At 43.2% G+C, this 23,233-nt stretch overlaps 1 protein-coding gene across 4 annotated transcripts in view; it reads left to right on the top strand.

Annotated features, from left to right (window-relative positions):
• RUBCNL (rubicon like autophagy enhancer) overlaps window positions 1-23,233 on the top strand; it is a 41,799-nt gene that overhangs the window by 6,487 nt on the left and 12,079 nt on the right. For 3 of the 4 annotated variants that reach the window (XM_065901835.1, XM_065901836.1, XM_065901839.1), the window contains exons 2-9: window positions 10,269-10,895; window positions 14,344-14,426; window positions 14,892-15,102; window positions 17,207-17,308; window positions 17,765-17,825; window positions 18,610-18,742; window positions 20,368-20,513; window positions 22,226-22,290. In XM_065901835.1, coding sequence (XP_065757907.1) covers window positions 10,361-10,895; window positions 14,344-14,426; window positions 14,892-15,102; window positions 17,207-17,308; window positions 17,765-17,825; window positions 18,610-18,742; window positions 20,368-20,513; window positions 22,226-22,290 — 1,336 coding nt within the window. In that variant the 5' untranslated portion in view covers window positions 10,269-10,360. Of the gene's footprint in view, window positions 1-7,525; window positions 7,596-10,268; window positions 10,896-14,343; window positions 14,427-14,891; window positions 15,103-17,206; window positions 17,309-17,764; window positions 17,826-18,609; window positions 18,743-20,367; window positions 20,514-22,225; window positions 22,291-23,233 lie in introns of those variants that run through there. The other variant, XM_065901837.1, reaches the window with a different exon arrangement.

The raw sequence follows: 23,233 nt of genomic DNA, 5'->3' as shown, positions 1-23,233 counted from the left end.
AGTGATCAACATGGCCCGTTGTGTTTCATCCATATCCCTCCCTGGACCTTCCCGCTGTATTATTTTAAAGCACATTCCAGAAATTCTATCAGTTCTAAATCCTTCTGTATATGTTTCTGAAAGATAGGCACTTAACCGAACATGACCATGATACTTAACCTCTCTGACTTTGTCGTCCCATTTATAAATTGAGACCAGTAGAACCTCCCCTGCAGTGCTGGTGTAAAGAGAAGGGTTAACGCCTGGAACCCTCAGTGCAGACAAGCAATGCCCCGGTACCCAGCCATCACGCCGATGGCGTTGCCGTTACCGGCCCTTGGGGGTTTCTTCTGCATAGGTCAGTCATGGCATTCTCACTTCTTGCTCTCTCCCTTCTCCATGCTTGCTTTAGGCACATTTAGTCCTGCTCCCTTGTCTCGTCTCTATTTCCCCTTTTAACTTTCAGTTCCATTGTTCTCAGCTCATGCTCCTTTGATGCCCGTGGTCCACAGAAATACAGCATCTCTAGTCTTTCTAGACCTTTTGGAAGGGAGATGGCCTTGGCCCATTTCATTTTTTCAACAGCATTATTAAGATGCAGATAGAATTGACATAACATGAATTCACCCATTGTGAGTATACAATCCAGTGGTTTTCATATCTTCACAGATATGTGCCAGCATCACCACAGTTGAGTTGAAAACATTTAGAACCTCAGAAAGACATTTTTACCTGTCGCCCCTATCTTCCCATCCCCCAAAGGAACTGCTAATGTACTTTCTGTCTGTATGGGTTTGCCTATTCTGAATAATTTCGTTCATTCATAAAGAAATAAGAAATATTTTTTGTCAATGACTTCTTTAACTTAGTAGGGTTTTCAGGGCTCAGTCATATTGTAGCATGTTATGGTACTTCCCTTCTTACTGTGGCTGAATGATGTTACACTGTATGGCTGTCTGTCTGTCCAGTTGCTCAGCTGTGTTCAACTCTTTGCAACCCCATGGACTACAGCATGCCAGGCGTCCTTGTCCTTCACCGTCTCCCGAAGTTTGGTCAAACTGATGTCCATTGAGTCGGTGATGCCATCCAACCATCTCATCCTCTGTCGTCCTCTTCTCCTCCTGCCCTCAATCTTTCCCAGCATCGGGGTCTTTTCCAATGAATTGGCTCTTCACACCCAGTGACCAAAGTAGCATCCTTTGTTTATTGATTGATGGACATTTGGGCTGTTTCTACTTTTTAACTGTTCTGAACCATGCTGCCACCAACACTCATGTGTGTACAGAAATAACAAATCACTCTGTTGTGTAACAGGAGCTAGCACAGTGCTGTAGGTCAACTATACTCCAAAAGCAGATTTTAAAAGAGGAGGTCAGACATTTGGTTGCCAGTGATGAAAGTGGAGGGGGAGGGGAGGGACAATTGGATAAAAGCTGTCGAAGGTACAGACTTCAGCCCTAAGATAAATAAGTACTAGAGTTGTAATGTACACCAGGATGAATATAACTAACACTGCTGTGTGTTATGTGTGAATGTTGTCAAGAGAGTAAATCCTGAGAGTTCTCATCACAAGGAAAAATATTTCCTTCTCTTTCTTTAATTTTGTGACTTTATGAGAGGGTGGATGTTCACTAAACTTACTGTGATAATGGCTTCATGATGTATGTAACTCAAATCATTATGCTGTACCCGTTAAACTCAAATATATCTCAATTTTAAAATATTTACATGTAAGTTTTTTATGTTAACACATACTTTTGCTTCTCTTGGATATGTAGCCAGGAGTGGGATTGCTTGCTCAAATGGTAACTGTATATTGAACCTTTTGAAGAACTGTCAAACTGTTTTCTAATATGGCTCCCCACTTTATTGAATTGGCCAAAAGTTCGTCTGGATTTTTCCAACCCAATATTTTCCCCAAACATGGGAATCTAGCCATCTTTAAGTCTTATTTAGTTATCTAATTATATTCATGTATAAGTCTTTTTTGTTATTGATTTTTGTATATAAGGTTTTGAGTAAAGCATTACTTGAGCAGTGGTCCCCAAAGTGGAAGTTATATACCTTAGTACTCCTGCCTGGAAAATCCCATGGGTTGAGGAGCCTGGTGGGCTGCAGTCCATGGGGTCTCGAAGAGTCGGACACGACTGAGCGACTTCACTTTCCCTTTTCACTTTCATGCATTGGAGAAGGCAATGGCAACCCACTCCAGTGTTCTTGCCTGGAGAATCCCAGGGACGGGGCAGCCTGGTGGGCTGCCGTTTATGGGGTCGCACAGAGTCGGACATGACTGAAGCGACTTAGCAGCAGCAGCAGGGTACAAGATGATTCACTGGAATGCAAGAACAAAATGCTCTGCTCTTGCATCTGTTTCAATAATGCTTTATAGTTATACAGTGTATTAGAATATCTGTGCATATGTAAGATTTATAAGTAAATAGTCTTATATTGGAGATGTAAATGCAAAGATTTTTTTCAAATAGGAAGTCATATCATAAAGTTCTGGGGACAACTGTTCTAAAGGCATGGGATCAAATATATGTAGCTGTGTGGTTCTTAATCCCATGCTTTATGACGCACCTGATGGGGAAATCCTTAAGATTACTTTGCTAAGGAAACTGAAAATATCCTGCTAATTTCAGCCCACACGGAACACATAAATACCAGGGGAAGGAGCTTTGCGTCAGGTGTTGGACCTTTATTTTTGTTCTACTTCTGCTGATTGCTAATAGATTTTGGGCGAGTCCCTTGATGGGCTGCATTTCAGTTCCCAGACTGGTTTAAGAACACCTGAAATATCATAAATTTTCATTGTGCAGAATGAGAGTGTTACGTGTGACATATGCAGTGACCACAAGGGAAGTCAGTCATTTGTGCATCTTGGGCAACCCTGAAGTCTTCTTAAGCAAATATGTGGGGTTCCTTGACCTCTGCCCTGGCTGGGTCTTCCCCTTCCCACCCCACCCTGCTTTCTGTCCTTCTTCTGTGTTCTTCTGACAACAGACCTTCACAAGTAAGGGTCACTGCCAAGGTTAAGCTGCCCAGAGAGGAGTCGGGTGACGCCGCCCGCCCCCACTGCAGTAAGGTACTGTTCTTCCCTGTCCTGTTCTCCTGAGAACACAGTGGAGGTGCAGCTGGCTGAAAACTGCAGTTGACTCTGATTCCCGGCCCCTGACACAGAGCCATGAAGTCTCATTATGGGGCATCTTGATGATTTCTGGGTGATCTGGGATCACTGGAGTGTGCAGATGCCTGGAGGGATATGAGCCTTTGTTTAAAGTCAAAACATGAAGGGAAGTGGAGAGAGATGGGAAGAGGTTCTGGGGAACTGTCTTAACCGAAGGGCTCACGTGCCTGGTTGAAGATCATTTCACTCTTTGCTTTTGTCTCTTACTGGCATGCTCACTAAGACACCATAAAGTTGTAAGGAATGAATGCGACCTTTCACACTCAACTCCTGTTTGCGATTTCTCTTCTCTAACATCCTCTGTTCTAAGGAAATTATTGGCAGCTCTTTTAGGTTGTAATCTCCAGTTTCTTCTACAGGGTGATGCCTGTTCTTGGATTCCTTTCTTAGGCAACAGAAATAGCCAATATAACCATGCCTAGGTACTATTGGCGAGTTTGTTCATTCTTTTATTCATACACTCAATGTATTTGTTGGGCACCTATTATGTGCCCCCGTTCTAGATACCAGGGGCAGAGCAGTGATCAAAATAAAAGTTACATAGCTGATTCACTTCATTGTACAGCAGAAACTAACACAGCATTGTAAAGCAATTATTCTCCAATTTAAAAAAAAAAGCCAACAACCTGGGAACTTCCCTAGGGGCTAAGACTGCATTCCCAATGCAAGGGCCCCGGATTCAATTCCTGGTCAGGGAACTAGGTCGTACACGCCCCAGCAAAGGTCAAAGATCCTGTGTGCCGCAACAAAAACCAGGCGCAGCCAAATAAATATTAAAAAAAACTGCCCTCAAAGATTTTACATTCTAGTGGGTGTTAGTCATTGAGGTTAAACAAAATGATGATTAGTGGTGATGAGTAAGGAGAAAAAACTAGAGTTGCCGAGGGGAAGAGGAGCTATTAGGGAGGGCAGTTGCCATTGTTTATAGGGTAACCAGGGAGGCCTCTCTGAGAAGATCACATTTAAGATGAGCCTTTACTCGGATGCTCCCAGCTGTGTATTCAGGTACTAGCTAGTGCCAAGGCAGAGAAAACCCCAAATTCTAAACCCAACATACTTTGCCTATTCTTGGAGTATCTTTAAGATTGTTAAGGGTTTTTATTAGCTGCCAAAGTAGTTTATCTACCATCAAAATGCTGGCTGCTTGGGCCTCCCTTGTGGCTCAGATGGTAAAGAATCTGCTTGTAATGCAGAAGACCTGGGTTTGATCCCTAGGTTGGGAAGATCCCCTGGTGAAGGGAATGGCAACCCACTCCACATCCTTGCCTGGAGAATCCCATGAACAGAGGAAGCTGGTGGGCTGCAGTCCATAGGGTCGCAGAGAGTTGGACACAACTGAGCGACTAATACTGTAGTCTACTGGGCTTTTGTGAGGTCACTCTAGAGGTCATGGTGACTCACAATGAGTCATCTTCCCCTCTTGCAAAGGTTGCATCTTTGGAGTGGATGTTGTACCCCAGCGGTGGCCCTAGTGATGCAGTCATTCTCAGTGGGACACTGAGTCCAATGCACTGGAACCTTCCAGAATGATTTAGGGGGGGTGGGGGAAGTCCTCGAGTCTCTTCTTTGCCTAGGGCCTTTGTTGCTGCCCATGTGTTAACTAGTAATCTGGCCTGTGTTTACTCTCAAAAGGAAAATCCCAGTAGAAATGACAGTAAGCTTTGCAGCTAAATTTCTCTCCCTTTAATATGTGGTTGAGATTGATTTTTATCTTTGCACATAAGCATCTCTGATCCAAAGGAGCTCATTTATGACAGTGGGGAGGACTTGGAGAAGATGCCAGTCATTCCTTAGGTTCATATTATCTACTGCCAGTCAGTATCTGAGAGGTATCAGTGTATGTGTTTCGTCCCCGTCTCCCCTCTGCCAGAATGTAGGCTACTGGAAGTCAGGAAGCTTATCTTACTCACCACTGTAACCCCCATGCTACCAAAACAAAAGCAATGCCAGTCATGTAGTATATGCTCAGTAAATATCTGTTTAGTTGAATTACAATTTGTGAGCAGTGTGGCAATAAACAACATAACCAGCAACCATTTCTTGATATCTCATGAATTACCTGTTGCCCCAAAGACCAAGAGATGGAGATGGCATCTTATCACCAGGAACTGGGCTTTGTCCCATCACGGCTCTGCCCTCCATGTCCGTGCACCTCTCAGGGAGACTCATGCTGCTTAATGAGTGTCCAGCCTGGCTTGCCAGCCTTTCTCTGCCACTGCCCAGCTGTGACCTTAGATACAGCTTGAATTCCTCTGGTTCTGTTCCCGCTCTAAAAAGCTCTTATTTTATAACCTGGCAAAGCCAAGATCTGCGGGCTCTTTGTGTGAAACAAGAACATCTTTCTAGAAGGAAGTAGAACAAGCACCTGCTTCTGAAAATTACTTTTTATAAGAAAGTCTTGCTTTTGCTCAGTCCTGTTGTTTCCACATCTGAGAGGCTCATAATAACATTCTCTTTGAATTATTAACTTTAATCTGTTTATAAAAACACAGGGATCACACTATTACTTACCATATGATTTCTCAGTTGTAATCGTCTCTCACACAGAAAACTAAATATGATGTGTAGAAATATGAGAATAAAACGTGACTTACGTAGCTTCATTCTTTTGGAAATAGTAAGATTATCACAGGCCAGGGGCTCAGAACTAAAATTAGAACTAGTAAAAGAAAAGGTATAATAAAAGAAAATCAACAAAAAGCAATATGAATAAAGATGTTCATTTCTGTATATTTTATAATAGTAAAAAACTGAAAATAAATTTTCATTAATAGGAATATGACACAAGAAATTATGATACATTTATACCCTAAAAGTGGTAAGATAGTTAAAAAAAAAAAGAGTATGTACCCTCAAGACATATTATTGAGAGAAAAAGAAAGTATATTTAGCCTATGTCCGGTGTGATGGTATGTGTGTATAAAAAAAAAAAATGACATATCTTCTGATCTGACATATGTATGTTAATTCATAGAAGATCTGGAAGGAATAAAGTGGTTGACAGTGTTATTTCTGGGAAAGAATTGGGGTTGGTGGGGTTTGGTGTGATGAGAGGGCCTCACATTTTACTCTAGACTTCTATGTTTGGGGCATTTTATAAAACCATAGCCATGGGTGGGCTTTTTTTTTTTTCTTTTTTTTTTTTAATTATAACACTTGAAACTCCTGGAGAGGAAAAGATGTGTGACAGAGAAATTGGGGCACAGGTGGGATCTGAGCTCGGGAGAAGGAAGATGAAACCCTTCAGATAGGGAGAGCTGGCAGTTTATCACCGAATCCTGTGATGTTTTGTGACTGGTGATTTGGAGCTTGTGCTGTGTTCTCAGGATGCCATATATATACACATTCAGCTCAGTTCAGTCACTCAGTTGTGTCCAACTCTCTGCGACTCCATGGACTGCAGCACGCCAGGCCTCCCTGTCCATCACCAACTCCCAGAGCTTACCCAAACTCATGCCCATTGAGTTGGTGTACACACACACACACACACACACACGCATATATGTGTATATGTCTGTCTGTCTTTCTCCTGCGTCAGTCTTCCTTGGTAGCTCAGTGGTAAAGAATCTGTCTACCAATGCAGGAGATGTGGGTTTGATTCCTGCTCTGGAGAGATCTCCTGGAGAAGGAAATGGCGAGCCACTCCAGGATTCTTGCCTGGGAAATCCTATGGACAGAGGAGCCTGGTGGGCTACAGTCCACGGGGTCACAAAGAGTCGGACACGACTGAGTGACTGAACAACATGTCTCCTGCATCACTGCAAAAGCTGTGAGCTAGAATGGAAGACCCCCAAATCAAGAAAACCCAAAGGTTTTTAGAACGATTTTCACATTGCCTTTTTGGGTCTATTTATAAGCATTGGGTGAGAAAAATTTCGTATCTTTAGGAAACAGGGACTCACTGCCATCTATGATGAGAAGGTCTGCCGTGATAGTAGTGCAGTTGTATCAATCACAGAAGTCTTTTCTCTAGCCTGTAACTCTATTTTCATTTTGCTGGATTTGTTCATTCAGTCTGTAGCTCTTATTGAGCCCCCATAGGCCGCTCTGAGACAAGGCCCCTGCTCTCCTGGAGCTTCTAGTCCGGGGAGGAGAGGTGGACAAGGATGACAGTAAGCAGCAGGAAGTGAGAGCTACGGTGCTGACGATGAAGCAGTGGTGTGATGAGGTGTAACCGGGGAACTGTGTTAAGAGGGGTGGTTAGGAAAGACTTCTTTGAGGAAGTCTTCATAAACCCAGGAGTGCATAAGACGGGAAGGTGTCAGATGTGTGGTCATTTGGGGGGAGAGCAGTCCCAACAGAGGGACTAGAACAGAAGGTGATCAAGAGCTTGTGGGAGTCAAGAGCTTGCTTCGTAGCTGGGACTGACAGAGGGTGGGCAGGCCAGAGGAGTCTGCAGGACAGGGTCATGTCGTGCGTGGGGGACAAGGTAAGGATTTTGGATTTTAGTCGGGATTTAATGGAAAGCTATGATGGGGGTGAGAGTTGTCAACTTAAAAAAAAATGCACAACGTGAGAGTTACGAGTTAAGTTTTATTTTATTTAATTTTACTTGTATTTATATTACTATAATTTATAATTATATAATATTAATTTTATAGTTATTAATACAATTTATAATTATATATTGTTAATTATATAATTATTACTATAATTTATAATTATATAATTTTATTTATGTGTTTATTTTAAGCTGTGGCTCTTTGCTGCTGCACAGGCTTTTCTCTAGTTGGGGCACATGGGCTCAGTAGCTGAGTTCCTAGACTGGAGAGCAGCGGCCCACGGGTTGTGGTGCACAGGCTTAGTTGCTCCACAGCAGGTGGGATCTTCCCAGACCAGGGATCGAACTTGTGTCTTCTGCATTGGCAGGCAGATTCTTTACTACTGAGTTAAGTTTTAAATGAGGGGTCTTGCCCGGGAGACAGCACCTCAGAAAGCTCTGAGAAACTGCTCCAAAGAGGCAGGGGGGAAGGTCAGTATATGCGTGATTTTAGTGATGGGAGAGTATATGCAATCAAGCACGTATTTTTTCAAAAGTTTTCTGCTAGTCTCGTGACGCTTTCTGCTAGTCATGAGGAATAGTCATCACCATGAAAGATTTTAGGGCTTTTCTAGATATGAGGAGATATACAAATTGGCTCATAAAATCAGCTCCTGAAAATATCTTAACTATCTGAAGACCTATCCTGCCTCATCCCCGGAGCACGGGGTGCCTCATTTCTGCTCTCCACCCTGAACTCCTTCAGGAGGTGTTGAAACTCAGTAGCTTTAGCGGCATATGTTTAATCCTTGCAGAGGTAGATGGCAAGTGCCAATTTGTAGTTGACAGGGTCAGATAGGGGATTGATTTAGATTTATAAAAGATAGCTCTGAATAACTTGATTACAAACGGGTGAGAAGAGTCAGGGAGACCGTAGGAAAAATGGTGACTTAGACTAGGTGGTAGCTATAGATGTAAGCTTGTTGTTGTTGTCCTCAGTCACATCTGATCTTTGTGACCCCCATGGACTGTAACCTGCCAGGATCCTCTGTCCGTGGGATTTCCAGACAAGAATACTGGAGTGGGTTGCCATTTCCTCCTCCAGGGATCTTCCCCACCCAGAGATCGAATCTGAGTCTCCTGTGTCTCCTGCATCAGCAGGCAGATTCTTTACCTCTGAGCTACCGGGGAAGTTTAGGAATAAGCTTGCTGGTGGGTTAAAGATGGAGAGCTCTGGAAGATAGGGTCATGATGACTCCTAGATTTGGGACTTCAGCAACTGGGGGGTATGTTTCCTGAGATGGGGAAAACCAGGAAGGAGCAGATTTGGCCAGGGGGTGGGAGGAGGGGCCAGTGTTTCTTTGGATATATCAGGTGTGATGCCCCTAGACAAATGTCAAATAAGCAGTAGGATACACTAGTCTGGCATTCAGGGGAGGTCAGGAATAGAGATCCATGTGGGAGTCACCTGTATACATAAAGAGGATGTTTAAAGTCCTGGAACTTCATGAGGACCAGAACCTCAGCTTATTGAAGTGTACCCATGGACTTCGCCCTTTGTTAGGCTCAGTGTCCAAGCAGACACTTTCATCGCTAAACCTTCCCCTTGCCAATCTCGCAGTGACTGTTGAAGGCTGAGCTTTACAATGTGAGGGACAGCAGGAGAGTGTCAGGAAGACACATGTGCTGGGCTGTAATTAGTGACAAGAGTGCTTCTCATCTGTGTCACTCTCAACATTGTAATCATTGCCTAATTTACTAATGCTAAAAATGGAGCTAAAAAGCGAGTGGACCGTTTTAAAGACAGCATCTAGATCACAGTGTGTTCTTTAGATGTTATAAGCAAATCATAACTTTTTACTGCTTTTATAATCTAAGTAAGTTTCATAAGCTCATGTACTGTTACACAAAACCAAGTTTTTAGTGCTGTTGGTTGTTCTCAGTTTCACATGCCATGGGTCCACTTTGTTGAAATATGACCACAAAGTAAATAAAAAGAAGAAACATACATATACTCCATATGTAAAATAGATAGCTAGTGGGATAGCTAGTGCAGGCAGCTCAACTCAGTGCTCTGTGATGACCTAAAAGAGTGGGATGTGGGTTGGGAGGAAGACAAGAGGGAGGGGATGTATGTATAGTTATAGCTGATTCACTTCTTTTGTGCAGCAGATACCAACACAACATTGTAAAGCAATTATACCCCAATAATAATAATTTAGAAAACTATGAAAACATGTCTTTCCTCCTAGGCAGCATTCCCATTTTGGGTTTGACATTTAATTTTTAAATAATGCATGGAATGTTTTACATTTTGCTGTTGTTTTAGTTTTTTATCAGCGGTATCCTTATACGACTTTATCCTTGCATAAAAAAAATTATTTTTATGCTTTGAAACCCCTTTCCTATCTCAGTGTCATATCCCTTACATTTGCTGCTAGTTTTATGGCCTACTTATTTATTAATATTTTGCTTTTAAATCTAAGTGGAGTTTACTGTGTTGTATAGGGCAAAGTCCAGACTCTGTTGAAACATGAAGTTTCTTTGCTTCGTCATAAGATTGAGGAGTTAAAAAATATGACTGAGCCCTTGTTTATGGTAAATGATTCTCACTCATTGCAGATAAGCTCTCCAGCCCTCCAGCTGGTCATGTGGTGAATTCAAGGTCCAATCCAACAGCACAAGGGAATTCACACTAGCCCTGAGCCCTGAAGATGGTGTCACAGTCTTCGAGCCGGCAGGACTCACCTGTGGACCCCTGGGAAGGGGTCAGCGATGACCCAGGCGACACTGATGGTTTGCCCAGCCTCCTGGACACTGAGCACCCCTCCTGCCCATCAGATATCAGGTTCACAAGGCACAAAGCTGCCTGGATTAACCCCCCATGTATGCAGCAAGAGCTGCAGGACTCGTTCCCCCAGGGGCTCCCAGTGGGGAACAGAGAGAGCCACACTGTGTCCGACACCAGATCTCGCTTGGGCGCTTCACCCTTGTCTCTTGGGGACTCCGTGGTGGAGACATCACTGTCTAAGGGCACCACGGACTCCGTGGGCAGCTCCTCTGCCTGGGGCTCTGCTGGCAACGGCAGTGACTCCTCTCTTACGTCGAAGGAAGAGCAGGCAGTGCTCCCAAGACGCTGTCCTCACACGTCTCTGATCACGAGCTCCAAGACTGTGTCCGGTCCCCCGCGTCCTGAGGATGGCAGGGCTTTTTTCAAGCCTTCCCAGCTGACAGCTTCTGCTGATGCAGGTAACTCTAGTTTAGACTTCCACCCTTCCTGTCCGATTTCACACCTGCTCTTGCTTGGGGCTGAGGCTGAGTATTCCTCGTTGAGGAAAACGCTCCCAGTTTTCCAAGATGCTCACCAGCCAGGGCGCCAGCTCAGTTCATATCATCTTTAGCCCAGCCACTGGGAGGGTCACAACTGATGGAGTCAAGAATTCCCTTTCTCCTGAGACTGCAAGAGAACTTAGTCAATAATCCGCGTCCGCTGTCATCTTAGAGCGTGGGTATGGGCCCAGTGGGAGAGCACCAGAAGTGCTTTGCATTCAGCGTGATGGTGGAAAGTGGTCCCCACAGAGCGAGCCCCGGTTCACACCAGTGCTCATGTGGGAGAGGACCACGCCTCACCTGTTAGATTTACCTGGACAGGGTGCGACTAGAAAAATAGTAAGGTTTAAAAATAGGAACCACAGTTCCTCCAAACTGGACAAAACTTTTTTCCAATTAAAACCAGGTCTCCCGTTGCTCTAAGGTCAGACACATATTCCTAAAATGCCAAAATTCTGAAACCCAAGCAATCCATGCCTGATGCCACTCGAGTCAATAAATTAAGCTCTTCTTGTTATTATGATTTGTGGCATGCTTAGTTAATTTTAAATATTAATTATACTATATTCACACTTTGCATTAATTTGTATTTTTGTTGGAATCCTAGTTCAAATAGTCAAGGAAGTTTTTTATTTCAAAGCAATTTAAAAGCTGCCTTTTAAATTTATTTCTTATTAGCAGAAACCAGCCCTCTCCCTTTCCTAAGATATGAGGTTTATTTGTTCTACTGAAATTTTTGAAAACTCAGAGATAGTGACACTCTTTAACATACAATTTAAGAGTAAGCAGATTCTGGGCAATCTTTTCAATGAGTTAACTTTGAGATAAGAACCAAGTTTGAGCAATATGGCACAGTTTGATGGCATGCATGCTCAGTAGCTCAGTCTGATTGCAGGCCTTTTTTTTTCCTTTTTGCTCATCTGCCTGGATAGTTCTCAGGAAAAAAGTGACTTTCAAATTTAGTGGTTGAAAACTGAGAAATTAGTCTCCTACTTGATTGTCTCACGGGAGGGTGAGGAGAAAAGAGAGAAAATTGAAAGTCTTTCCCACGGAACACCACCTGACAAGTTATAAACAGAAGATGATCTTTAGGGCCTAATATACCCCTGCTCCGAATAACTTTTTGTGTTCCTGTGCAAGAAGTTGTTCTGCAATGTAAAATTATCCTTTCTGGAACTTCCCTGGTGGTTCAGTGGTTACAACTTTGCTTTCCAGTACAGAGGGAGCAGGTTAAATCTCTGCTCAGGAAGCTAAGATCCCACATGCCTCTCAGCTAAAAAAAAAACCCAAAACATAAAACAGAAGCAGTATTGTAACAAATTCAATAACGACTTTAAAAAAATGGTCCACATCAAAGGATATCTTTAAAGAAAAGTAAATAAAAGTATCCTTTGTCCCAGAAAGAAAAGGAACACACCAGCCCTTTCTGTTCAAAAACAGTGAAAACCACTCCATTTTTTGACCATCTGTCTTAAACCTGGCCAAGGGGATTCATTCCCCCGGTTTAAGGAAAAGAAGCCCCGAGTGATCTGGTTCTTTCTTTGGTGTAGGAGGCAGCAATAGGCAGAGCAGGCATTTGCCATGAGGCATTTTCCTGGATCTGCTGCATCTCAAATGGCAGTAGCAGGGATTTCTTTTCTTAGATTATATGGGAGGGAAACACAGCTGAACCTGTCTGCATTTCCTGAGGCTGTAAGAAACAGTTCCTTTTGTTGGCTAAGGATCTCCACGTTTACAGTGCTCCTACATTCCTCAGCTCCTTTAGTTTCCTAATAAAATGATTATCCTAATTCCTAGGATGAGGAAATTTTACTGCAGAGGCACAGCTGGTGTGTGGAGAGCTGGAACTGGAAGGCGCTGCCTGACTTTTCTCTGCATTTTCCCCTCTATCCTCAGAGTCCCCAAACCAGGACCTGTAACCCAATGCCACCAGACCTCTGATTTTACAGATAAAGCTGTGTTTGTTTTGCTTATAGCTGCTTTCTCAGGGCAATGGCAGAACTGAGTAATAATTGCAGCAGGTGCTGTGTGGCCTTCAGGTCCTACATTTACTCTATAGTCCTTTTCAGAAAAAGTTTGCCCACCCCAGATGACTTCTGAAGCTAAGAGGTCCAAAGTTTTCCATGGAACAGTGGAGTTCTTGAACATGAGGCAAGGAAGGGTTTATGTTACTGAGTCCAAACCCACTCTGCTCATCGCACGACAGGTCAATTAACTGAGAGATGAGGTGTTGAGGCAAGGAATATGACTTTATTCAGAAAGCCGGCTGACCCAGAAGATGGTAGACTAATGTCTCAAAATAACCATCTTATCAGGGTCTGGATGCCAGGTTCTTTTATAGAACTGAGATGGGGGAAGTGAGGATGTCAAGTAAAAAAGACCATTAATCTTACAACTATCTCCTGGAATGGCCAGCCTCCAAGAAGGAATGTGTTAATTTTTTCCTTCTTATAGCCATCTACTGGTGGACAGGGTCCTGAACAAAAGGCATTTTGGTTTAACATTCAGGCAGAGGGGCAGGGTTCCCTGAGGCAGGCCATTATGTGTGGACAGTATCCTTTTAGTGAACCAAAGCAACGGGAAGCACAGGTTAAAGTAAAAGAAACAGATCCATCATGGAGTCAGTTCTTCCCTGCAGTAGTTGGAGGAATCCTGCTTGCCTCTGTTTGCCACCCCAAGAGCTTTAAAACCATCAAGACATCTGGAGCACTTGGTTCTGATTCATCAGGTCGGGACAGCAGCGCTTATGGATGTCACAGAAATGTTTTGCCGTATGTGCTGCAATCATATCACATGACATTTTTTTTGTCTTGGTGGTGTTCATTGCCAGTAATGGAGTGGCTTAATAAGGATGCAGAATAGATGAGTCAGCCGAATATAACCTCTGCAGTTTCTTCTTGTTTCTGACTAGAGGAAGATCATTTTAGAGAAGCGGTGCTGACCTTTTTCAGATAGATTTTATTACTGTAAACAGGAAGTTTTAGGTCATTTGCAGTGAGTTGGAGGAATGATCCCGTAATTCTTATGGTCCTGCTTCCAGACTATTCCTTCTCATCTCCTGTAGGTAGTTTACATGTCCTCTTCTCTTTCCCCTCTTTCCTCATTGCTCTCCTCCATTCCCGTGGTTCTCCCTTGCCTCCTCTAAGGATTCCTCTCAAGTTATTTCAGTAGCTTCTTGCAGAAATGATGACCCTCTGCCATCTACAAGGCCTACCATCAGAGGAGTCTTTCTTTTGTGTCATCATATTTTATTCTAGAATTGTGCCAATATTTTAAACAACATTTGAAAGTCACTCCCTAAAATTGTTTTCTTAGATAAACTTTGAATTTCTTTTTCTCCATTGTTGATAACTTGCTGTCTTGGCAGATGCTGTTCAAGTTGGCGGAAGAACTATTTCCTCAAATTCCTTCTCACCAGAGGCATTCGTTCTCCCTGTTGATGTAGAAAAGGTGAACATGGCTTCCTTCTTCTTTTTAAAACCACCAAGAGGGTTAACACTTTGAAGTATGCCTGTTCTGATTTCAGTCTGTAAACTTCACTGGAGGAGGCATGGCAAATAAGTTTCATTTCAACATTTGACTGGTAGGGTCTGACCTCAGCTGGGAAATTTTCCATGATTGATGAGTAATGTCTCCCATTGCAGCACCACCAATCTAGGGTTTAATATCACAGGAAATTCAACTTGCATCATCTTTTGGTTGCAGTGGGCTAAATCTTCCACCTCTGGAAGATATGGGCTACTCTTGATGTAATTACCTATGATAACACAGTGAAATAAATATATGTCTATGCATTAATTCCACTTAAATATAACTTCTTGATTTTCAATCTGATACACCCTCAGTGGGGGGAGGGGGGGAAACCAAGTTGATTATGCTTGTGAGAATTTTAACTGATCATCTTTGCCTCTGCAGGAAAATGCCCACTTTTACGTTGCAGATATGATTATATCCATCATGGAGAAAATGAAGTGTAATATTCTAAGTCAGCAGCACTCAGAAACCTGGAGTACCGAAGAGGCCGGCAGGCCGCTTGGGAGTGATCAGTCAGACTTGGAAGGGACCTTTTATACCCATGTAAAGCAGGAATCTGGGTCTTCCACTTCGTCTGACAGTGGCTATGAAGGTGAGTGGGGACAAATATGAGGAAGCTTTCTGCAATATTCTCTGCACACAGCTGTCAAACTCTGTCCTTCTGGAGTAACCTGACGATCCCCACCATTTCTGTCACTTGACTTGGAATTAGAATGGAAAAGGAATTGGAATGTGCCACTCAGTTGTGAAATCCACGTGCTTTTCCTTAGGCTCCATCCTGCTTTCCCCCTTCCTCTGTCTTGTCACCCAGCATTCCTCTTCTTACACTGGCTGCCTTCCCCACATTGTCCTCTTTCATTCATCCTGGTAACAAGGAGTCCGTGATGCACTGGGTGTCCACAGATGTTGGGAATCCACAGGTGGGTCTTTGCCCGAAATATTTTATAAGTGTGTGTTGAATTGTTTGACTGGAAGCTCATGTTTAGCTGAATTTTTTTAATATTAATATATTAAATAAAATTTAAAGTATTTCTACCACCCAGATAAAAAGCTGATCTTTAATCAAGTATCACCCTTGTGACATTTATGGTCATAGAGGTTACTTCATGAGGTAGAGCAGAGTTCAACAAATTGCAGATGGATCCAGACAGTATTAAAAAAGCAAACAAACAGTTGGACAGTATCAGCACGCACCTCACATGGGGTGAGTGATGCTTCCTGGAGCTGTATCAGTGATATATATTTTTGTGCCTGTAGCAGGTTGCAAAATAAATTGTATGTTGCTGCTGATCATGATCAAAAGAGTGTAAGAAACACAGAAGTGGGTGAAACTGCCCCCATTTAACCCAGGAGGAAACCAAAGCTGAGAAATTGATATCCCCCGGCTAGAATGTTTTTCCAGTGATCACATTTTCAGTGAGCGTGTTTCTTGAAGAGCATGATTTGCAAAGTCTTTTCCCAGTCATTTGGCATTTAGGCAGCTTTCAATTTTTTAGCACTTTAAATGGATTTAAAAACTCCTTTGTGATCATAGCCTTCCTTTTTCCCTTTTTTTTCTCTCTGTGTGAAGACATTCTTAGGCTAATTCTCCAAGCTGCTATTAGGGATAGAAAAGCATGAACATATTTGTATTAGTGTCTTGGAGCTCCTGTAGCAAAATACTACAAATTGGGTGGTGTAAGACAACAGAAATGGATCCTTTCACAGTCATGGAGGTCACAGGTCGGCCATGGAATTGTTTGGAAGGTTGGTTCCTTCTAGAGGCTTTGAGGGAGAATTTGGTCCCTGCCTGTCTCCAGACTGGGCAGTTGCTGCTGCTCCTGGCTTGTAGAGCATCCCTCCAGTCCTCCATGTTCACGGGATGTTTGGTCTCTGACTATCCGTGTGTGTGCGCAAACTTCCCTCTTTTTACACTCACATGGGCTCTAGGGCTCACCCTGATCCAGTGTGACTGCAGCTTACCCTGATTACAAGGACCCTGTTTCCATGTGAAGTCACGTTCATAGGTGCTGGGTAGAGGACAGTTAGGGGAACATATTCAACCTAGTGGATTCCCCAGTGGTAAAGCATCTGCCTGCCAATGCAGGAGACACAGGAGACATGGGTTTGATACCTACGCCAGTTATTCTTGCCTGGGAAATCCCACGGTGGGCTACAGTCCATGGGGTCAAAAGAGCTGAACACGACTGAGTGAGCACACACACTCAACCCAGTACAATGTTCATGTCACCTACACTCTTTTCCTTACTGTGAACAAAAACAACAAAAGATTGTTTCTCCCATCTCTTCCATTTATTAAACTTTGTATTATGGAAATTATCAAACTTCCATGGAAGTAGGTAGAATGCTCCTATGGACCCCAATAGACTCATCAGTATGTTCCACTTAATCTTGTGAACATAAGAACAACACAAAAATAGCTCCCTGCCCTTTTTATTTTAACTGGAGGATAAGTACTTTACAATATTGTGATGGTTTTTGCCATGCATCAACATGAATCAGCCATAGGTATACATGTGTCCCCGCCGTCCTGAACTCCCCTCCCACCTCCCTCCTTACCCCCTGACCTTTCTAATTATTGCAGCTGAATTTTAAAATTCTTTTCAGGTCAACTCAGCCCTTTCATTCCTCCATTTCAGTGTAGCGGGGTGTTGCAGGTTAGACAGTCTTTTTTTCTTCTTCTTTTCTTCCTCTAGGTTGTGCTGTGTTACAGGTGAGCCCAGTGGTTGAAACACCTACTTTCTCTGAGGTGACGGAAGAGGACTGCAAATGTGACTTCGATGACTTTGTTATCGTAGGTGAGATTTGGAAACTCATGGGCTGTGATGGAGGCACCCTCCCCCACACACCTGATGACACTTATCACACACAATACAAGACACTGTCATTCAGGGAAACCCCTCCCCGAATCAGATTGTGTCCCTGATGCTAAAAAAAAATATGATGTCTTGATATTAATCTCTCGTCTCGTGTCGATTTGAATGCAAAAGCAGATACCATTAGGGTCTGATATCTGTTTGGCCCCCTCCATTATATTTTGGTGAAATTTCAGATGGGCATATTTTAAAATCCCATCTATGGCCTCATAATAGCTGTTATCTCATAACGGAAATGCAAAAGAACCTGAAGGATGGAGATCTTGAATAATTGGTCCTGAGATGTAGGCAGCTAGTTTTGTGTTCGTATCAAATTGACTGTGATTAACAGAAACAGACTAAAAGCCCTCCATTACCTTCTCTTTGATTTTCCCACAGAACTTGGAGATTTCAGCAATACCACAGAGCCCTGTGGATGTTCCTCCGACACCTCTAAGAGGTATCTCCCTCCCACTTTCATCAGCACACAGACCCCTGGGCCATCACCTCTGAAGCACTGTGGACATCAGGCCTCTGACATCTTGGGCCAAACTCAGCCAGTTCTAGTAACAGGGATCACTGTTTAGAAATGAAACAATCACCACGAAAGTTCCTCCAGTGTTTTCAGAGTGTTTGAAAGACTTTTGTACACATTCTCATTCAATCCTCATGGGTGGGATGGGCAGGGGTTTTTAAACCCAGTTTTATGGGTGTAGAAACTGAGGTTCAGATGAGATGTGCTTCAGGACAGCATGCTGTTAAATAGCAGCGGGAGAATGCGGACCCGCTTCCCAGTTGGCTCAGGGGAGAAGAATCCGCCTGCCAATGCAGGAGATGTGGGTTCGATCCCTGGGTGGGAAAGATCCCCTGGAGAAGGAAATGGCAACCCACTCCAGTATTCTTGCCTAGGAAATCCCATGGACTGAGGAGCCTGCTGGGCTGCAGTCCATGGGGTCACAAAAGAGAGGGCTTGAACCCAGTCTTCTGACTTTAAACCCGGTCCTCTTCTCACCACCCCTCCCCACCTTGGTACCCTCAATAAACACAAGCTGCTCTGTGGAACATGGAGGGATTGAGTTAAGTAAGATAACCGTTGATGCGTGGTTGATGCACACATGGTCTGCTGTGTCACCTCCTCTGCTTTTTTGAGTGAGGAAGGGAAATAGTTAAAAACCCAAAGCAAAAGACCCTTAACACACTTCTTATGAAAATAATTTTCCATGTTTGCATCTCTTACACTGCAGTGTCATTCATGAGCCAAACTTCAATTCTGCTGAGCTGATAGCCAAAGAGTTATACCGCGTATTCAAGAAATGCTGGATGCTGGCAGAAGTTCATTATCAGCTGGCAGGCTCCCTCGATGAAGCTGGCTCCATAGTAAGTCTCAACAGAATTTGATCTTCGGTTCTTAAATTCTCATCTTGCCTGCTCTCCACATCAGAGGTTTCTGTGTTTTCTTGTATGGCTGCTGGGCGTTAGGGGAGACTCAAAAGCAAGGACAAATCTGATGTTTATTGGGTGTTTGTAATGTACCAGGGCCTGTGCTCAGCAATTCATGTCTTAATCCTCACATATCTCTTGTGAGGTAGATGCTATTGTTAATTTAATTTTTTACAATTTTATTTATTTACTCAATTATTTATGGCTGTGCTGGGTCTTCATTGCTAGGCATAAGTTCTTCTCTAGTTGTGGTGAGCTGGGGCTAATGCAAGGGCCTCTCATTGCAGTGGCTTCTCTTGTTGCAGCGCGTGGACTCACTAGTTACAGCTCACAGGCTTAGCTGCCCTGCAGCATGTGGAATCATCCCGGACCAGGGATCAAACCCACGTGCCATACATTGGCAGGTGGATTCTTAACCACTAGACCACCATGGAAGTGCATTATTTTAAGTTTAAGGTGTTAGCTGCAGACCCTCAGTGGGGCTGGTCAGTGGTAGAGCGGGAGTTGAGCCCCCAGGCTGCCTCATTTGAAAGTCCAGGCTGGTCCCCTTGTGGAGCGCACTGCCCTCCAAGCAGGCAGCTCACTGCGGGTAGAGGATGGGGTGGCAGAGGCTGTAATTGGGGCAGGAGAGAAAGCACACCGGAAGTGCAGGGAAGGCGGTGTTCCATGTCATCAGGGGAACTTGCAAAGGCTGAATGGAGATCTCAGGACTTGAGCCAAGTGTCAGGCCAGGCAGAACGGCAGCAGGTCAGACAGGGGTGTATGTAGGGCACTCTCGGTGAAGGAGCAGCTGGGGTAAAAGTGACTGGGAGGTGCATGGTGCTTCTGGGTTTTGGTTCTTTTGGCTGCATCATCTTAGTTCCCTGACCAGGGATCGAACTCGTGCCCCCTGCAGTAGAAGCACAGAGACCACCACTGGACCACCGGGGAAGTCCCCGTGGTGTGTCTGTTGAGCAGAGTCATTTGATGTAGTTGGAGAACATATTTGTGGGTAGTGGGGTATGTTTGGGGGAGGGTTCATCTTAATCTTCCTGGGAAATAAGGCTCAAAAGCGGCCAAACTGTGGAGGATGTGGATGGTAATCGGAGAAGTCTGGAGTTTAGATGCCAAGAGGAAAGTTTCATGGTCGGGGTGGGGGTGGGGTCTGCACCTGTACAAGGTGGGCAGTGTCTGCAGAGAACAATTCTGGAGAAGGGGATTCAGATCCACAGCGTCTGTCAGCCATTGACGAGGCAGGGTGAGGCTTGGGCTTCTGCTAGGCAGGAAGGCATTCCAGTTCACACTGACCTACTTACAGTAATTCGCAGTCTGGAAACAAAAGAACTAACTAAAAATTCCAAGCAGAGTGATCTCAGCTGGGTGGCGTCTGAAGCAGTTCTCCTGCAGAGGGTTTTAGACACAGAGACGGCTCTGGCCAGCTTCTGTTACTCACTTAAAAGCAGTTTTTATTTTTCAAGGTAAAGGTTAATGTTGGGAACACATCTGAACGTTCTTTTCATTTCAGTTTTTGAAATGTGCTTGTTTAAGTTGCTCCTGAATCCTCTTCTGGGTTATTTATGCAGGTTGTAAACGAAGAACGGGTCCAGAAAGACTTTGAATCCAGCACAGATGTTGTCCAGGAAATTAAACTGAAGTCGAGGATCAGAGGGACTGGAGACTGGGCGCCCCCTAGGTTTCAAATCATATTTAATGTTCATCCACCACTCAAGTAAGTCTAGATTGCTGCTTGGACCACCCATCCAGTTAGAACACAAGCTGTGATGGGTTTCTTCTGTCTCTTCATGGAGATGGGTGAAGGCAAGAAATAAAACACCAAGGGACGAAGGAAAATTTGTTTTAGGAAAAAGAAATTTGGGCACATTTTTCTGAGTTAGCTTTCTTGGCTCCCCATTTACCATGGGCTTTTGGTCTCTGTAAGTTTTGACACGTTGAGAATTTAACTATGTTTCCTTAACTATGAACATTACATAACAATTGAGAAGTAAACAGGCTCATATTAAGTGGCTAATGGTGAACCTTAAAAATATCATACAGTAATTTTAAGACTAGACCACTCTATTTTCTAGGGCAATGTGGAATAAAAAGTCAGTGAATTCATTTTTTTAAAGGAAAACTTCATCTTGAGGAGAGCTCTTATAAACTGAACTAACTTATAGTCAAAAAATGTTACAGAATGCAAATGAAAACACCTCTGTTCTCTAAGAAGTAACAAAATTCTAAAAGACAAAGAAATAAGATGGTGCAAAAAGGATATACAAATATATATAATAATTTAAAGTAGTGCTGTGCTGAGTTGCTCAGTCATGTCTGACTCTTTGTGACCCCATGGACTGTAGCCCGCCAGGCTCCTCTGTCCATGGAATTCTCCAGGCAAGAATACTGGAGTGGGTTGCCATTTCCTTCTCCAGGAGATCTTCCTGACCCAGGGATGGAACCCGCATGTCCTGCGTTGGCAGGTGGGTTCTTTACCACTGAGTCACCTTGGAATCCCATAATTTAAAGTAGTAGTTTAATTTATTTATTCTGAGAGTATATGACATTGTAGACAAAAGGATATTTTAACCAAATGCATTTTTTTTCATTCCTCTTGGTTGGTATTTAATACAGTGTGCAAACTGCAGAGTTATGAAGGGTCTGGCGATGGTTATCGCATATACCCCACAGAGGTGCCTTATAGACTATTTTCTTTTCCTCCTGGGAGAATATGAGGAAGTTCTCTGGGGCTGCTTAGCGAGAAGAGTTCCCTCTCCAAGCCTTGGGTGGAGTCACTTCTCTTGACCTGGATTGTCTTTCCTCTGGGATTTCCCTGGGTTCTCTCTAAAGCACACATATTTTTACCATGCATTTTTACCTTGGCCATTTTTGCTGATCTTAAACTGTATTAAAGTGTTACAACTTTCTCCATATTGCCAAATCCCCTTTGGAATTGCAACACTAACAGTTGAATAGCAAACACTTCAATATTCTATCTTTCACCAAAAATCTTTGACAGCATTGTCTTACAATACCTCATATTCATCTAAATGTCCCTGGATCCATTTGTAAACTTCCCAAGCAAGTTTGGGGATGGTGTCTTGTCCCCCTGAACCTCCTCCCATGTACTATATGCTTCTAGTTCTCTCAGGAGAGAGAACTCTGTGATGCCCCATGAGAAGTCTCTAAAGACTCTTTGGTGGAATGGTTATTTGTGATACTGACTTCTGCTTTGGTGGTAGCAAGAGCTTTTAAAAGACCCAGAGATTTCAACTAGAAAACTCTGTTCTTGGGAAAGAAAAATTCTATTTCTTTCCCAAATGAAAAAATGATAAATTAAGCCCTCAAACTAAGAAAAACATCCCAATGTCAATTTCTCTTCCAATCAGTGAAAAATGCTCTGTTGGCCTTTTCTGAAATATAACTCTTACCATTTTCTGTCCTCAGGAGGGATCTCGTGGTAATAGCCCAAAATTTTCTCTGTGCTGGCTGTGGAACTCCAATAGAACCTAGTAAGTATGGATATTGGGTTGCTTACTTATTAGGCAATGGCATTTTTACCTTAAAGCATAAATATTGGTATTTTCATTTCTCTCAAGTGCATGCAAGACAATATACACAGCAACAACTCTTTTTTTCAATGGCGATTTGATTAATAAGCATATGAATGAAATTTACATAATTTCATACCCATACTCTTACATTTTTAAATATCATAAGTAAAAAAGCCCCCCCAAATAACCAATTTTAGGTTTCCTAATTATCTCTCTATACATCCAAAGAAAGTTGGGCAGTTTGCATCATTATTTTTTTAATGTTTTTTAATTGTCATGAAAGTCACATAATATAAAACATACTCTTGTTGTTGTTTAGTCACTAAGTCCTGTCCGGCTCTTAGCGACTCTATGGACCTCATTATGCCAATCTTCCCTGTCCTTCACTATCTCCCGGAGTTTGCTCAGACTCATGTCCATTGAGTCGGTGATGCTTTCTAACCATCTCATCCTCTGCCACCCTCTTCTCCTTTTACCTTCAATCTTTCCAAGTATCAGGGTCTTTTCCAATGAGTCGGTTCTTCACATCAGGTGGCCAAAGTATTGGAGCTTTAGCATCAGTCCTTCCAATGAATATTCAGGGTTGATTTCCTTTAGGATTGACTGGTTGGATCACCTTGCTGTCCAAGGGACTCTCAAGAGTCTTCTACAATACCACAATTCGAAGGCATCAATTCTTCGACTCTCAGCCTTCTTTATGGTCCAACTCTCACATCCATACATCACTAGTCCATCCACATTAGTCATGTATGGATAAAACATACTATTTTAACCATATTTAACTGTACAGTTCAGTGACACTAAGTATATTCACACTGTTGTGTAACTCTCACCATCATTCATCTCCCAAATTTTTCACCTTCCTAAACTGAAACTCTGTCCCCATTACACACTGTCCCCA

The sequence above is a fragment of the Muntiacus reevesi genome, chromosome 11 (genome assembly GCF_963930625.1).
Source record: "Muntiacus reevesi chromosome 11, mMunRee1.1, whole genome shotgun sequence".
Classification (NCBI taxonomy): Eukaryota; Metazoa; Chordata; class Mammalia; order Artiodactyla; family Cervidae; genus Muntiacus; species Muntiacus reevesi.
This window is presented reverse-complemented; position numbering and strand designations above follow the sequence as displayed.